The sequence below is a fragment of the Melozone crissalis genome, unplaced genomic scaffold, assembly GCF_028551555.1.
Source record: "Melozone crissalis strain CALT ecotype California unplaced genomic scaffold, PUWL_Pcris_2 ptg000042l_1, whole genome shotgun sequence".
NCBI classification, from domain to species: domain Eukaryota; kingdom Metazoa; phylum Chordata; class Aves; order Passeriformes; family Passerellidae; genus Melozone; species Melozone crissalis.
Window position 1 is genome coordinate 30,292,243 of NW_026535820.1, and position 14,411 is coordinate 30,306,653.

Here is a 14,411-nt window from a genome sequence, read left to right on the forward strand (position 1 = left end):
ATAGAAGGCGAATCAAAGATTGGTTATGAATCACGGACTTTTTTATCTTGAATTTTGAATTGAAGTTCACATCCACCTTTAAAAGACAAATTTCTACTCCAGGAACTTGTCACAAAGGAAAATAGCGGGGTATGATGGACATGACTGTTGCATCTGATCTTGTTTCATGAATAAATTAAAAGAGTCAGTCTTCAAAATAGACCTGTTTTCGGTCTTGTGTTTTATAAACAAAACATGACCAAATCTGGAAAATCTTTTTTGCAGCAAAGAAAAGTGAACAATGAGCTAAGGACTGAGCTGTCAAAAATTTCTAAAAGTCAGGGTTACTCATATGCTTTAGTATAAATACACTTTAAATGGTTTTTCTTTACTGACACCATTGTGCAGTTGAGAGCCTTGAATCTCAACTCCAGCTTCAACTTCACTATGGAAAAAAGCCTGAAAACACTCCCAAATGGCCCCAGTAGAATTTATACAGGATTTTACTAAAACTCTTCTCTGAAGAAGTTGTGTATATTATTATTTTATTCTTGTGGAATGATAAAATGCATACAGACATCTATGTATGTATTTGTATAATCAGATGCTGGTTTTTGTGCCTCAGTTATTCAATGTAATCAAAAGTGGGACAGTAACTAAAAAGTGCATTTTTTAATCGTTTCTGAGGTGCTAATAAAATGCTCATTTTAAAATATAAATGCATTTTACTGACATTATATTCACTATATGTTTATTATACCTATATGCATGCATTAAATAGGAACAAAGAGCTTAGTAGTAATTAAGTTTTTAAATCAATGCATTGGAATCCTCATTCCTGAGATAAAATTTTGCCAGTGTAAGTCAAATATTTTTATTATTGGAACAACATAAAAATAACATAACCAGCCATTGGAGTGAGCAAAAAGAAGGACATCCTTGTATGTTTTTACGGTAATATCTTCTGGATTAACCCACTGAGGAGTAAATATGAAAGCCTAGACTTAGCAGGCTTCGTAGGTTCCCATCCCTTTTAGATATTTCTAGTATTTTCTCCATTGATTGCAATGAAAAATTTTGGAGCCAAACAAATTTTTGGAGGCGAGTTTTGTGATAAAGATGATTGTGGATTCTAGCCACAGACAGAAGAACACTGCATGCAGTTTCTTGCTCTTTCTGAAGTTCCTAGGCTATTTTAGTTTAAGTATATCTTTTCACATCAAATAGTGTTCAGGAAAACAATAAAATAAATTAAATAACACTAGATTCAAGGAAATGTGTGAGGCACATGCTGAAGAGATCTCTTTTGCAAAGACATGAAATTTATTTTCTTAAAGTGCAATGCAATATTTTTACTACTTTTTTTCTCCTAGTTTTTCAACTAGTTCCTGTATTTAACTATATATTTATTTGTACTGAATTCATAACAGCTTTTCCATCTCAATTTTCTTTTGCATGAAAATTTTGCTCAGTGTAGACAAGAAGAACAGTGGTTTAACATGTCAATACCTGTTTGGTTATGACAATCTTAACAGCCATCATGAGTGTTTTCAGTGTGGGAACCTTCATTCATTCATGTAAAAGCTGATGCCAGGAGGCCTGAGAGAAAAGCTACAACACAGCTGTATTCTTGAGGTTATTCCCCCCTAATGCTCAGGGTAGCCTTATAGGAACTGTATAGGAACTTTATATTCATAGCAGAAAATCAAAGCTTGAACCACAGAACTCTCAATTAAATATCCAAAGGAAACCAATAGTCAACTCTCCCATCCAAATCACTAATGTGATTTTCAGTTTGATTCCCGCTAAAATTGATTTTGTTTCTATACCCACTTTTCCTGCTTACTTTTCTGCTAAGTGTAATATCCTTTGTTCTAACCTTCCAGGCTATTCTGTACAAAACATATTATTTTGCGAGAAAACAGAAGTGTGAGTGATGAGGACCAGCAGCATATCAAATGCAGGATTGCATTAACTTCATCAAAACCAGGGCTGCACTCCAGACATCCTGGAAAATGAGTGGTGTCTGGCAACATGACATGATTCAAAAGCAAACCATCAGTCGTATTCAAAGCATTTCTTGTATCTCCTTCACCACATGAAGGAATTTATAGGCAAACACAGGCATCAGCAACACTAGGAAAATCTACAGACTTCTGTTCATTTTCACAATATATTCAGAGACTTTCCAAAAAGCGTGTGATATCTGATGTATCCTAGAAATGTTTAACAGTGTTCTTTCTCACACCCTTTGCAGAAGTAGACACTAGTAGATTTGCATCAACAAAATTGTAAAGAATGCGCATTACAAAAAATTCCAAATCCAAGTCTTTGAGGAATCCCTACAAGCTTATTTTTGCTTGATATATTTATAAATACTTAGATTAGTTACAACAGATGTAGAAACCAGCTCAATCCAAATAGAAGATTCTTAGACCTATATAAACTGAATTGTGCTCTCCCATGATGTGTTCCGTCAGACGTAATGGAGCAGACCATACATTAGTTTAATTAAAATCTAGATCTGCAGAAGCCGATGGCTTTGCATTCAGCTGATGGGCAGCTGCTGGGATGCTTCAATACAAGTAGCAAAAAGAAAGGGAGAAAAAAACCCCTGTCAAACTGCACATCGAAAAATATGCGAACAAAAGCTCGCTGCCTCTAGCAGCACATCTGGGCAGTTCTGTTGGTCACTGCTGCTGCCAGCTGTAGCTCACTGACTGGTAATTTGGAAACAAATTGATATAAAAGCCCAGGCAAATCCCTTTCATTCACAAGGTGCCGGTGACAATATTCTCATGAACTCGCACCCGTGTGCTGGAGGAAGTTCCATGTTTAACCCCGTTCTGCAGGGACTGCCTTTCCAGGAGCTCCCGCGTAGCGCTGCCCGCGGCTGCCCGGCTCCGAGAGCCCGCGGGCGCCCAGCACGGCTGCGCTCCTGCCGCGGCGGAGATCCTGAACGCCGCGATTTGGCAGCGAAAAGCGGCTAGAGTTCCTACTCCAATTATTTTGCTTTATGTGTGTGTGTGGTTTTTGGTTTGTTGTTTTGGGTTTTTAATAGGAAGGCGTGACAATGTCTGCCGCCTTTTGTCATTTGAGATACTCAGTGACTGATGGAGGAAACCTGTGAAGGAGGTGAGAGGAGCGAGCACAGGCGGCGCTTAGTCTGGAGAAACTCCTGCTGCCGGCTACCTGTTGAGGTGGGTTCACACGGGCGCTTCATCGTTTCTGTCTGTCCAAGCGAGTTCACTGATGCCCGGGCGGACCAGCCGAGCGCCGCCTAGCCCTGCTGGGAGACACGGCTCCCGAGCCTCCCTGGCCGCGGCGGCGCCGAGCGGAGAGAAGTTTTCCGGGGAGAAGACCGGGATTCCGGCTGCCGCCCTGGGTGGGGGAACACCTACAGGCTGAAGGGTGGGAAGAAAAGGCGGGGGGAAATAAAGAGGGCAAGAAAACCCCACCTCCCCTTCCTGAGAAAACGCGTTCCCGGGGAGCTCAGTCTCCCGGAGCAGCGCAGAGGCGCGGAGGCTCCGCGGGCGGGGCGGGCCCGGTGCCGGTGCCGGGGCGGGCGGAGCGCGGCTGCGGAGGGCGGCGGGGCGGCCGCGCCGGCTCCGCTCCCGGCAGCGCAGGCTGCGCCCAGCGCGGCGACGCCTCCGTCCTTCCCTGCCCGCCGCCGGCGCTGGTGGGGCGGCCGCCCCGGGATCGCCGCGGTCCCCGGTGCCGGGAAGTTTGCCCGGCGCGCAAGGGAAGGATGGAGCCCGGAGAGCCCGCGGCGGCGCCCCTCAACCTGTCCCGAGCCGCGGCAGAGACGCCCCGCGGGGAGTTCAACCTGTCCGGGCTGCCGGAGGCGGAGGGGAAGCCCCTTTTCGGCATCGGCATCGAGAACTTCATCACCTTGATCGTCTTCGGTTTAATCTTTACCCTGGGGGTGCTGGGCAACACGCTGGTGATCACGGTGCTGGCAAGGAGCAAGCCAGGCAAGCGCCGAAGCACCACCAACATCTTCATCCTCAACCTGAGCATCGCCGACCTGGCCTACCTGCTCTTCTGCATCCCCTTCCAGTCCACGGTCTACGTGCTCCCCACCTGGGTGCTGGGAGCCTTCATCTGCAAGTTCATCCACTACTTCTTCACCATCTCCATGCTGGTGAGCATCTTCACGCTCTCGGCCATGTCTGTGGACCGGTACGTGGCCATCGTGCACTCCCGACGCTCCTCAGCCTTGCGTGTGCCCCGGAACGCGATGCTGGGCGTGGGGCTCATCTGGGCGCTCTCCTTCGCCATGGCCTCGCCCGTGGCTCACCACCAGCGCATCTTCCACCGCGAGACCAGCAACCAGACCTTCTGCTGGGAGTTCTGGCCCAACCCACGCCACAAGAAGGTCTACGTGATCTGCACGTTCGTCTTCGGGTATCTGCTCCCGCTGCTGCTCATCTCCTTCTGCTATGCCAAGGTGGGGCAAGTGTAAAAGGATGGGAGGGACACAGTGGTGGAAAAGGTGTCCATGAGCCATAGGAACATTTCTGGGCATGTGGAGGGACTTGTCAATGTTGGGAGAAAAAGGAGCAGGGGTGAGATTGTGCCACAAAGGGAAAGGGCAGGTTTTATAGCTGAGGGATGTCTGAGGGCTGATAACGTATGTTCAATATCACAGAGAGGTCAAAACAGGGATTGCATGGAGTGAGTGGGGAGGGGTGTTCCGGCAATCACTGGGACAGATTTGCTTGCTACAGAATGCTAAGAAGCCCCCGTGCTCTGCTGCTTTCTCTGTCACCATAACTCTTAATTTCTTGCAGTGCTGCGTGAGGAGTTTTACTCAATAAAGTACAACAAAGCAACAAGTTGTTCATGCTTCAGATGAAGCATTGTGGTTCTTTAAAATGTGCAGTGCACTTCAAAGTGAAAAAAATTATCTGAGTAAAATGTGCTTTGTGCTGCCTGGTCCCTGTGGTGCCATGTCCTGCCTCAGTTGAAGTTGTGAGAGAGTTACCTCTGACTTTGGCAAAAGCAGGTCGTTCCAGGGAGCAGGGCAGGAGAACCCAGGTAGGAAAAAGCAATAGTTAAGGGTGCCTGAATATGAGTATTTAAGGACACTTCTCCTTAAGCAAATTGTCACATTTTTCTGGAGTAATAATTGCAGCCTTCAGTATACGATCCTCTCCTTGCTGCTGAACAGGATCTGGAGCACCAGTTGCTACCTGCTGGTATCTTGCTGTTTCTGTGCCAGCTGCCTTCAGTTGCAGGATTTCTCCTTAGGCAGTGATTTACATTTGAGAGGATAGGACTGCTCTTGCAAATACCGACTGCTTAATTCAGTTCTTCAACTGGCAAGTTCAATAGATGTACCTGAAGTATTTAATTTGAACAAGTAATTTTATGTTCTGCTCAGTTTCACATATATTACATCAGCTTAATTATGATGTGCAAATTGAGGCTGAAACGTTGTCCAACTCTGATGAAACCAAGGCATGCAGAACGCAAAGGACAACATTTCTAAATGGCTGTTCATAGTGGAAAAAATGCAACCTGGCAAATGAAGCAGAAACACAAGTTTTCATACATAAACCAAATCCTGCTTTCCCTGAATGAATACACTGCTATTTCATCTACTGTGGTGAATATGACTGAGCTGTAGTGATAGACTGTCAGTTTGAGGAAAGTATTGCACATTGCAGGGAGAACACTATAGAATGTGTGAACAGGGGGCTTTCAGGTACTAATTCTTCTCTTTTTCAGAGCCAAAGCATCTTCTGTTTCAGCATAAAGTACTGGCCTTTGAAGTCTAATTATATGAGAGAAGATTAAAAAGAAATCTTTCAAAATTAGCATAGTCCTGTACAGTGTAGGCATGAAAAAAGCAAATATGCTTAACCAGAATAGTAAATACAACACACTCTGTCATTACAAAGCACCTCTACAGAAGTAAATCTCTCAATATTAGTATTAATAGGTAGCTAAAAAAAAAACCAACAAAAACCCCTCCAAGCCAACAAAAGCAAGTCTATGTGAAAAATATGCCCAAGAACAAGTTAATAAAATCAAGGCCACTTGAAATTGCAATAAAATTGTGTGCTTAAACTATTGCCAGGCTAGGGTCTCACTCTGGCTTTGTGATGTGTTTTGAGCCTGTGTGTGTGATCCTGCTTGCCTTGGTGTCAGGCTGGAGGAGCTGACCCGAACGGGTGAATTTTAGAAGATAGCTAGGAGATACTTGGTATTCCCATCAGTTTACAGGCTGAAAAGTGCCGTGATTTGTACAGAGCTATCGAAGGTATTTGTACCCTGCAGCTCAAGACTCACTCCTGCCCTCTCTAGGAGCCACTGACAAACCTCCAACTGCAGTATTGTGGGACAGGGAGAGCCTTCTCAGGCTGAGCAACCCCAACTCCCTCAGTCTGTAGACATTAGGAGACATTAATCTCTGCATTAGTTTCTTATGGACTTCACTGGTTTTCATGAACTGTGGATCAGCGAGATAACGCAATCTTCTGCTGCTGTAAATTAAGACAAATGACACTTATTTCTCTATTTGAATAGATTGCCTTTTCCAGACTCCTTTAAGGCAGTTCTGCCTCTTTCATAAACAAATTGCAATTGAACTTTCAGATTTGAAAGTCTCATTTTTTAGACACTCTAATAGGGAGCCAAGTTCTTTTTCTTTCTCATTTCACATTTATTTAGTATTAGCAGAGATTTTTATTTTTTCTATGGATAACAATGCTATTACAATGTACAGAAGTGCTGAAGTTGTGCCAGGTATTTGGAAGCAGTGTCCTCCCAAAATATCTCATGGTGATACATGCTCCTCAGGCAGAGATTTATGAGATCATGCTCTGTCTTGTGTGTACAGCTACCTCTTTTCTCTCTTCCACAAGTAGTTCAGTTTCAATGCAAATTTTTGATAGAGGAGTGAAAATATCAGAATGAAGGGTACTTCCCTAGTTTTTGGAGAATAGCAGACAAGGAAGAAGGTGGAGAGTCTCCATTATCCTCTCTCTTTTAAGGAGTCTTCTTGCATTCAGCTGTTAAACACCAGACAAGCCATAAAAGGAAGAGGTCTTAGCGATGTACAGGGAAGACACATCTTTTTGGGAACACCGTAAAAAGTCACAAATCAATAGAAAACATGCACTTTTCTTATGTTACACACACTAAAGGTCATTCTAAACCAAGTCTTTGACTTTTTATGGAAGAAGAGATGTTGCTAATTCTATGTTCTCTGTTTCCTCAGAGAAGTACTCTTGAAAGAAGGTCACTACGTCAGAGGGAGGAGCAGTGGTTATGTAGTGATCAGCTGGGTCTCAGCACTGTGTACTTACCTTGTGTTCTGACTCTTTTATTGCTTATCTTTTTACTTGCTGTATTTTTGTAATGCTGACTTTTTGTATGTGTTCGTAACAGTGCTACAACATTTGCTCACTAATGTGTCCTTAAAGGGTAAAGGGATAAATGATTCCCAGGCAGCTTCTAACAGTTGACATCTGCCAGGGTTGTGCAATCTTACAACTAATTTTGGGTACCTCCATTTTTCAAGGATTCACTCCTTGTAAGTCAGGCCTCTTTCAATCAAACCTTTAGGTTGGACACCTGTAGTTATTAGCAAACATTTCCTTTTATAGATGCATAATGTTAAAAGCTTTCTTTAAAACAAATATGTCTTGCCTTAAGAATGTTTCCATTGTTATCTATCATTCTGAACATTCTGAATTCATATCATGTATGATTTACAGACTTGGTTAAAACTAAGCTATAAAAAGTAACAGCCTCAATATAAAACACAAGCTTATCTGGCTTTGGATATTAAATCCTAAATTTTGCTGAGCAGCAAGGGGAAAAGTTTATTAAACTTCACTGAAAGAGAAAAATAAAAGCTATGACACGTTAGTAACACAGTCTTAATTGAAAGAGGATAAAGAATAGGATGACAATAGAAGTAGTGAATTTAAAACATGGATTGCAGGCAATAGCACTTGAATTTCAATCAGGTTCATTCTACAAAGGTGGTTCAGAATGTAATGCTTACATTATCTGTAAAACAAGAAGTTCATTCTTACTTGACAGTGACCTTGTGCAGGCTTTCCTTCTGCATGATTTTCAGTGGCTGATAATGAGGGTGTGGTCAGTGAAATGCCAGACAGCAAACATGGCTTTTAACACTGTAGACTTCAAACTTTCATAATGTTTGGTAGACTTGTGTGAATAGGCACAGGTAGTTGAAGTTATTTTCTTCACTCCTGTGTTGAAAAAAATCTCTTTCTCAACTTGATTTGGTCAAAGTCCTCAGTCAGGGCTCTCAAGCCATCTTGAATGTAGTTTCTGAAACAATGGGGAAAAAGCAGTCTCTGTAGGTCTTTGAGAGCTGTTCCACTGCTGTTGATAAGTAATTGCATCTTGCCTATTTGTCTTGCTGCTACATTTCATGCCATCTGGTACAATACTATGCCAATATGTTTTCACTGCAAATACTTATTTTATGAAATGTGTATGTAATCCGAAAGAGGGGAAGCTGATAAGGTTCATTTGAAGGTTATAATCTAAATTGACAACAAAACCCTTCTCCATCACCTCCCAACCCCCTCAAATGTCCAATTTACCTCTTTTGTCTCCTGCATCTTTCTTTGAACTGGAGGGAGATACAATGTAAAACTTTGTGCTAAAAGTTTCAGAACAGAAGAAAAAAAATGTTTTTAACTTTAAAAACTGTTTTGCAGTTCTGATTTCTGCAAAGATTTTATCTCACTTTAGTTTTGGGGTGTGAAGGAGAATCCCTGGGAGGCACGTGATGGAATTTGCAAAGGTCCAGTAGAAACAGCCCATCACTGTAAATTATGTGAAAGGGGTATGAGAGATGAAGCAGCAGTGATGGGACATGAACTTAATTGCATTTCTCCCATGCCTTTTTTATGTTTTATGTTTTTCACTGATGGACTCAGCAATTCAGCTGGTCTCTACAGGGTGATTGGAGGTGAATAAAAAGTCTGTGAGCCAGTCAGTCATCTCCCTGTTCTGCTTCTGTCCTCTTCTGGGATTCTGTTCTTTCCTTTGGGCCTGCTTCATACTGAAGAAGAAAGAAATGAAGTCAAAATGGGACTCTCCAAGGGAAAGCCCATTTATTTTTCTACTGCTTTTTCTTAGCTCAGGTTAGCCCCCTGAAGTGGCCTGGATAGTGTTTCCAAGTAGGAAATGCATGCAGGGTGAGTCTCAGGGTAGTACACAGACAGGCACAAATGAGTTGCACTTACAATATTAAATGGTTATTAGTAATTTCTTTTTTTTAATTGTTGTTGGTGTTTCTCTGGTATCTAAGAGTAGATACCTAAAAAATTAAGTCTGCTGATGAGCTCTGGATATTCATAAATACCATCTTACTTCTTTTAAATCAATATGTGTGTCTATAAAACTCAAATGCCAAAGTCTCTAGATCATCTTGACTGATGTCTGTCTTAATAGTGGTTAGCTGTGCAACCCCAAGAACACAGAGAAAATGTCACCAGATTATATGAAAGAATCTGAATTTGGGCCCTTTTCCCCAACCCAAGATCTCTGCATCCTCTATCCAAAACCTTATGTGCAAAATAATTATGTTAAAATTTGGACTCTGCTCTTGGACGATGAGCCTTTTAGTGATGTATTTTTAAAACTGGGTTCTGAAAGATGCATGGTGAGTATCATCACAGTGTTGTGAAAAGTCATGCCTCATGTGTCATGCCTCATGTGTCATCTCTCATTTTAGTATAAATTATTCTTGAAAACCTAAGCTTCTTTCAAAGATCAAATAGTGCCAGGATCTTGATTATACTAATCAAGCATTCATCTGAAGGAAACAAATTATACAGGTGACTCAGAAAAGCTCTGACTCAAAACATACACTTTTCTATGTTACACACACTAAAGGTCATTCTAAACCAAGTCTTTTGACTTTTTATGGAAGAAGAGAGATTGCTAATCCTATGTACAAGATAGATTTCCATCCATTTCCTTGTTAATTTGTGATATGTATTTGTTATGTAATACATCTGAATATTTTAGTAAGAATTCAGTTGTGGTCTGCGTTGGTTTTGTTGGTTCACATGGACTCACATATGTAATTATTTTCATTTTCCTACTGTGCGTGTTTGAAATGTGTAAGCTGGTTCAGTGATGTCTGTTAGTGAATCACTGAATGAAGTAGTGGAGAGCACAAGAGTACTCTAAGATGCACAGGTTTGAACTTTGTTTGAATAGAAATTGGGGAAATATGATAAAGAGATGCAAATTAATCTTTTCAGGTTCTTAATCATCTGCATAAGAAGTTAAAAAACATGTCAAAGAAATCAGAAGCATCCAAGAAAAAGGTATGTTGCATTCACTGCAAATACTCATTTGTGTGTATTTTAGTTTTATGGCTAAGCTAATTTGATACAGAGAGAAGAAATTAGAATGAAGTATTTAATTAAATGTTCAGTGTCCCTCTGAACTTAACAGATCAGAATCTCTTCTGATCCAGGTTTTCCATCACATTGCATCCAGCCATTACCTGAGATCCTCATATTTGAAACTTCAGCGCATCTGAAACTTAGGCACAGGGAGACAACCTGTCTTTTGTGTTAAATTTTTTACTTTTTTTCCTCACTGATATTTTCCCCTGACTTGCAAATTATGAGATTTTTAATTTTCTATTTTTAATTATCTGATTTTGTACTGTTTTACTGAATAATTCCTAGGTTGCATGAGGGACCTTTAAAATTAAATTTATTGTGCTTCCCAATAGGAGTCTAATAAGAAACTTTTAGTGATTCACCAATTCTTCTATTGATTTTCCTCACAATGTTTTCTTCTCTTACATTCAAGACATGAGTTATGTACTGGATACAAATAGAATCATGAAAGGTCTTTAAAGAAGAATATAAGCTTCATGATTTAGAACAATATTTGAAAGATGCCTTTAAACAGAGAATTTGTCAGTTATAATGTGGTTGTGATTTTTGAGCAGATTTGACCACAGTGATCATTTGACTAACTTCTCATTTTATGGATGTGGAGGAAAAGCCCCTTAAGCTATAGCTCTTCATTTGATCTGATCACTATTTTCATATGGGCATGGAGAGTGCCTGCAATGTAAATGAGATATACATGGACTCAACAGGGAATAACTACTCTCTCATTTATGCATTCCCATTTTTTTGAAAAATATCCTAATCAATAGATTTTGATTCCTAGAATTAAAAACATTATGGCCCCGACTCAGTAAAATACTTAACATATATACTTTTGCATTTAATGTTGTCAGGGCCAAAGGTATAGTTTTCAAGACATTTTATACATTGCCATCTCTCATCTAAATTGTTCTCAAACTGGAAATATCTCTGCATTTCCTCTAACCATTAACACTCAAAAATTGTAGATCTCACTAGGAATTAACTTTCATAGCTTCAGGATAAAGCATTACAGATATCATCAAGACTTCTTCAATGTATCAGGGCTCAGTAGCCAAAGAGGAAAAAAAAAATCCAAAAAGCAATCCATATGGGTTTTTTGCCTTAGAAGATGAGTTTCTAAATCTAAGGCATAACTCATGTTTTTCAAAGTGACTCTGTCCTCATGAGTCTGTTAGTGCTCTCTCTGGCTACCATGTCTTTCTTCTTTTCCTTCTACTGTCTCGTGAAGAATGCATTTCAGGTGTAATGATACATTTTTAGCGTTATTCAAACCTTTATGAACATTCTAGTAGCAGAATCTTAAAATAAATTTTCTGCATGTGTGGAAAAAAATAATGAAAAATATTAATTTGCCTAAATTCTATTTTTCATGGGTTTTGGTCACAAAGCATCAATATTAATGTCATATATTTCAGGTGGGTTTTATTTGCTAATGAGAAACCCTGAGCAAGCTCCCAGTAAGTAAAAAAGAGCTGCTCTTTAGTGATACCTTGCTTGCAAGACAAAGGGATGATTTTGGAAAAGTGAGCTCTGAAGTTAGGCTAAGGAGGAACATTGGGATAAAGCAGATGTTGTGAGATTTCCTAACACAAAATTGCTTTTTCTGCAGCTCTGAAATACCTTTAGTAACAGTTACAAGAGACACATTGTCACCCTCTGCTTTCAGGTGCATCTACAGCCTATTGAATGTCAGTGATTTTCCTGGTTAATTTTTTTCAGAATTTTGAGCAAACTGAAGTAGATGCCTCTTTTGAAGTAATTGCACGTGTGGTATCCTGAAAATTTATTTTCACTTGGAATATTAACCCATTGAACACATCAATGAGAGAATAAACTGCTCTTAATTTATGCAGTCTTGTTAGAACACAACCTCCTGATAAGACCTGAAAAGAAAATATCTTTGTGGCTGTTCAAGTGGCAACTGATTTAAACTCCATAGGGCTAAGTGGAGGAATGTCTTATGAAAAAAGATGCTTGCTTTAGACTAACCATGTTATATTAACTGCAGATTTAATGTCCTTTGGTTTCTATTGTGAGATTATACTGACCAACAACAGCATCTGTCATAAGTTATTTTGGCCTGTTGCTACAGAAATCAAAATGTTTTTCCCATAAGTTTTTCTAAGCTAACTCATGTTCTGATTAGTTAGGTCAGTCTTAATTATTACTGAGTGTTGATCAGTTCAAGAAGTATAGACCAAGTTCAATAAACTAGCAAAAAATCTACATATTTTCTATGCTGCAATATTTATCACTCTGTGACCCCTGGGTTAGTTTTGGATGTAAAGAAGTTATCAGAAAAATTATATTATAAAGTGCTAATATTGAAATTATAATGGCTCGTGACATAATATGCTTTGGAATTATTATTAGACTTTTATTTGGAGACTTATTTAGTTGAAAGAGGTACTTGGTAGAGGACTATATATTGATTACTTAGGCCACTGCAAAGCACTAACTGCTGTTTCTGAAGTAAGTGAAAGCTAAAGAAAATATTGACAGTCAAATTCCATTGTGCCCTGACAGACCACCTGCACACCAGCAGGGTCCCTCCTGACTGATTCTGGAGCCTAGAATGGATCTAGTGAAATTGATGGTCCTCTCATAGACAGTAGAAGTGGAGTGTGGAAGCAGCACTGAGGATATTTTATGTTCCATTTTTAAATTTAGTGTTGGGTGGTGAACTTTAACTTCCAGCTTGGTTTTGATAATGTGCAATCAACAGAAATTTCAAGCCCTTACGTTTTTTTTCCCCACTAGTTGTATCCCAGAATGTTTTGCATGATTCTGTGGAAATTCTGTGTTTAAAGGAGTCACTTCCAAAAAGCTTGCTTTAGTAAGCACTTGAGCAAGCTCTAAGCTTTTCCACCAGCTGCCTCCATGCATAATAGATCTCCCTTGAAATTTTAATCAGAAATTATTGTGCACGGTACTAAAATTCATCAGATCTGGATGAGATTTCCCACAGACCCCTGTTGTCATTATTTTACAGTAGGCTTAGGTGCACTTCAGAAAAGGTTAAGCTTTTGTGTAGGGAGTTAGGAACATCACTCTTCACCTTTGAGGAAAGTTGTGCATTTGCTGTTTACTATAACATTTTCCAAGGCTGGGGTTCTCCTTGCAGCCATTCATTATGCAAAATAAAGCCCATATAAGTAATGGGGTGAAATCAGTAACAAATATTGCAGTGTATTCCCTCTCAGTGTACTTTTTTGTTGTGGTTTTTGGTTTTTTTCATCCTAACAGGAGTTTTGAAGTAGGTTTAAAGCTGATTTCTTGAGTGCTCATCAGACATATGTGTTTTCCTTTCCTTGTCTCAGACAGCACAGACTGTGTTGGTGGTGGTAGTGGTTTTTGGCATCTCCTGGCTGCCTCATCACGTGATCCATCTCTGGGCTGAATTTGGAGTTTTCCCACTGACTCAAGCCTCCTTTCTCTTCAGGGTAACTGCACACTGCCTGGCTTACAGCAATTCTTCTGTGAACCCAATCATATATGCATTTCTGTCTGAAAATTTTAGGAAGGCCTACAAACAAGTCTTCAAATGCCAGATTGGTAATGAGTCACTTCTGAATGATGCTAAGGAAAATAAAAGTCGGATAGATACACCACCCTCTACCAATTGTACCCATGTGTGAATGTTGAGAAGCCCTGTATGTTGGCTCTTCCCTTATGTAAACCAAACACCAAGAAAAAGAAAAAGCACAATGAGCTTTATCCTGGGTTTATCTTGATAATGCTAATTGGTATTTAATGTACTGAAGTTTCATTTGTAACCAAAGTTTGTGAAACTCATATGAAAACAACCTGGGCTGATCCTTTGCATCTTAGATAGCTTTGTCAAATAAAGCTCTTGGACTTTCATAGATATTTGAGAAAAAAAAATGTTGAGATGACATGTCTGTATTCTTACTCAGTAATCATACAAAGGTACAAGAAGAAGATGTTGATGTGGTAACCTGTGACATCTTACTCCATGAAAGTGAAAAATGGATACATTTCCTGTCCTGCAGATAA

The 14,411-nt window shown here is 40.1% G+C and overlaps 1 protein-coding gene across 1 annotated transcript; it reads left to right on the forward strand.

Annotated features, from left to right (window-relative positions):
* The first annotated feature begins 3,727 nt into the window (after positions 1-3,727).
* Positions 3,728-14,211, forward strand: GALR1 (galanin receptor 1). The gene is made up of 3 exons (XM_054285163.1): positions 3,728-4,429; positions 10,245-10,310; positions 13,715-14,211. Exons 1-3 carry the CDS (start codon positions 3,728-3,730, stop codon positions 14,030-14,032), a joined length of 1,086 nt encoding a protein of 361 aa, XP_054141138.1. The 3' UTR covers positions 14,033-14,211.
* The last annotated feature ends 200 nt before the right edge of the window (positions 14,212-14,411 follow it).